The sequence below is a fragment of the Acanthamoeba castellanii genome, assembly GCF_000313135.1.
Source record: "Acanthamoeba castellanii str. Neff unplaced genomic scaffold scf7180000084572, whole genome shotgun sequence".
In the NCBI taxonomy this organism is placed as follows: Eukaryota; Discosea; order Longamoebia; family Acanthamoebidae; genus Acanthamoeba; species Acanthamoeba castellanii.
The window spans coordinates 104678-105496 of NW_004457503.1; the positions used below are offsets into that span (position 1 = coordinate 104678).

An 819-nucleotide genomic window follows, 5' to 3' on the forward strand; every position below is an offset into this window, starting at 1 on the left:
GCAGTTCGGTAGTACGATGTCGTGATCGCGCGGAACCGCTCGTGCCCGACTACAAAATAGACCACACGTAAAATAATTCATTTGATTTAAAATAGTAAAAAACAAAAAACAAACAAAAAATAACAATCACACGAGTACCCGTGTCCCAGATTTGAAATAGGTAGTCCACTTGATCGATGGTCAGCGTCTTGAGGAGGTAGTCCACTCCGATCGTGGCGCGCATGTTGGGATTGAAAGCGTTTCGGCAGAATCGCAGCAGAAGCGAGCTCTTGCCTACGTGCATGTCGCCGATCACAAGGATCTTGAGCGCTTTTTGCTTGACTCCATCCGTTCGAAAGGAAACATCTGCCATCTGTGCGTATGTCGCGGGTCAGGTGCGCGTCTTGTGTCTGCCCGAAGCGGCAAGGCAGAAGCTTCACGCCCGGAGTCACCCTTGGAATGCATGCAATTTTTCACGGTTTCCGCAGGAAAAAGAATGGAAAAGGCAGAAGACAAAGGAAAAGCAAAAAAAGCTCGCCACTGCAAACATCGAACAAAGATGGCGGCGATGGCGGCAGGAGGTGGCGCACCGGGAGGCAAGAGGGCGAATGCCAGACTGCCACCAGAGGTGGGAAGGATCGTCTTCGTCAAGAATCTCCCCTTCAAGATCACACCGGACGAAATGTACGACATCTTCGGCAAATTCGGCGCCATTCGCCAGATCAGACTGTACGTCGCCCCTTCCCCTTCCCCCACCACTGTTCTCTCATCATTTGCATGCAGGGGCACGAACAACAAGGAGACGAGAGGAACAGCGTTCGTTGTCGTACGAGGACAGTC

General features: G+C 51.6%; 2 protein-coding genes across 2 annotated transcripts in view; one reads left to right on the top strand and one right to left on the bottom strand.

Annotated features, from left to right (window-relative positions):
- The window catches only part of ACA1_040890 (Rabtype small GTP-binding protein), a gene marked incomplete at both ends in the record, with an annotated part of 862 nt that extends 510 nt beyond the window's left edge, over positions 1 to 352 (bottom strand). The window contains 2 exons of the mRNA XM_004340777.1: positions 16 to 49; positions 139 to 352. Coding sequence (XP_004340825.1) covers positions 16 to 49; positions 139 to 352 — 248 coding nt within the window. The remainder of the gene's footprint in view (positions 1 to 15; positions 50 to 138) is intronic.
- Positions 353 to 538: 186 nt separating this feature from the next.
- ACA1_041000 (uncharacterized protein) lies at positions 539 to 709 on the top strand (the record flags this gene model as incomplete). The annotated part of the gene is made up of 1 exon (XM_004340778.1): positions 539 to 709. A coding segment is annotated over one exon (171 nt), but the record flags the coding sequence as incomplete, so codon positions are not given.
- Between the last annotated feature and the right edge of the window lie 110 nt (positions 710 to 819).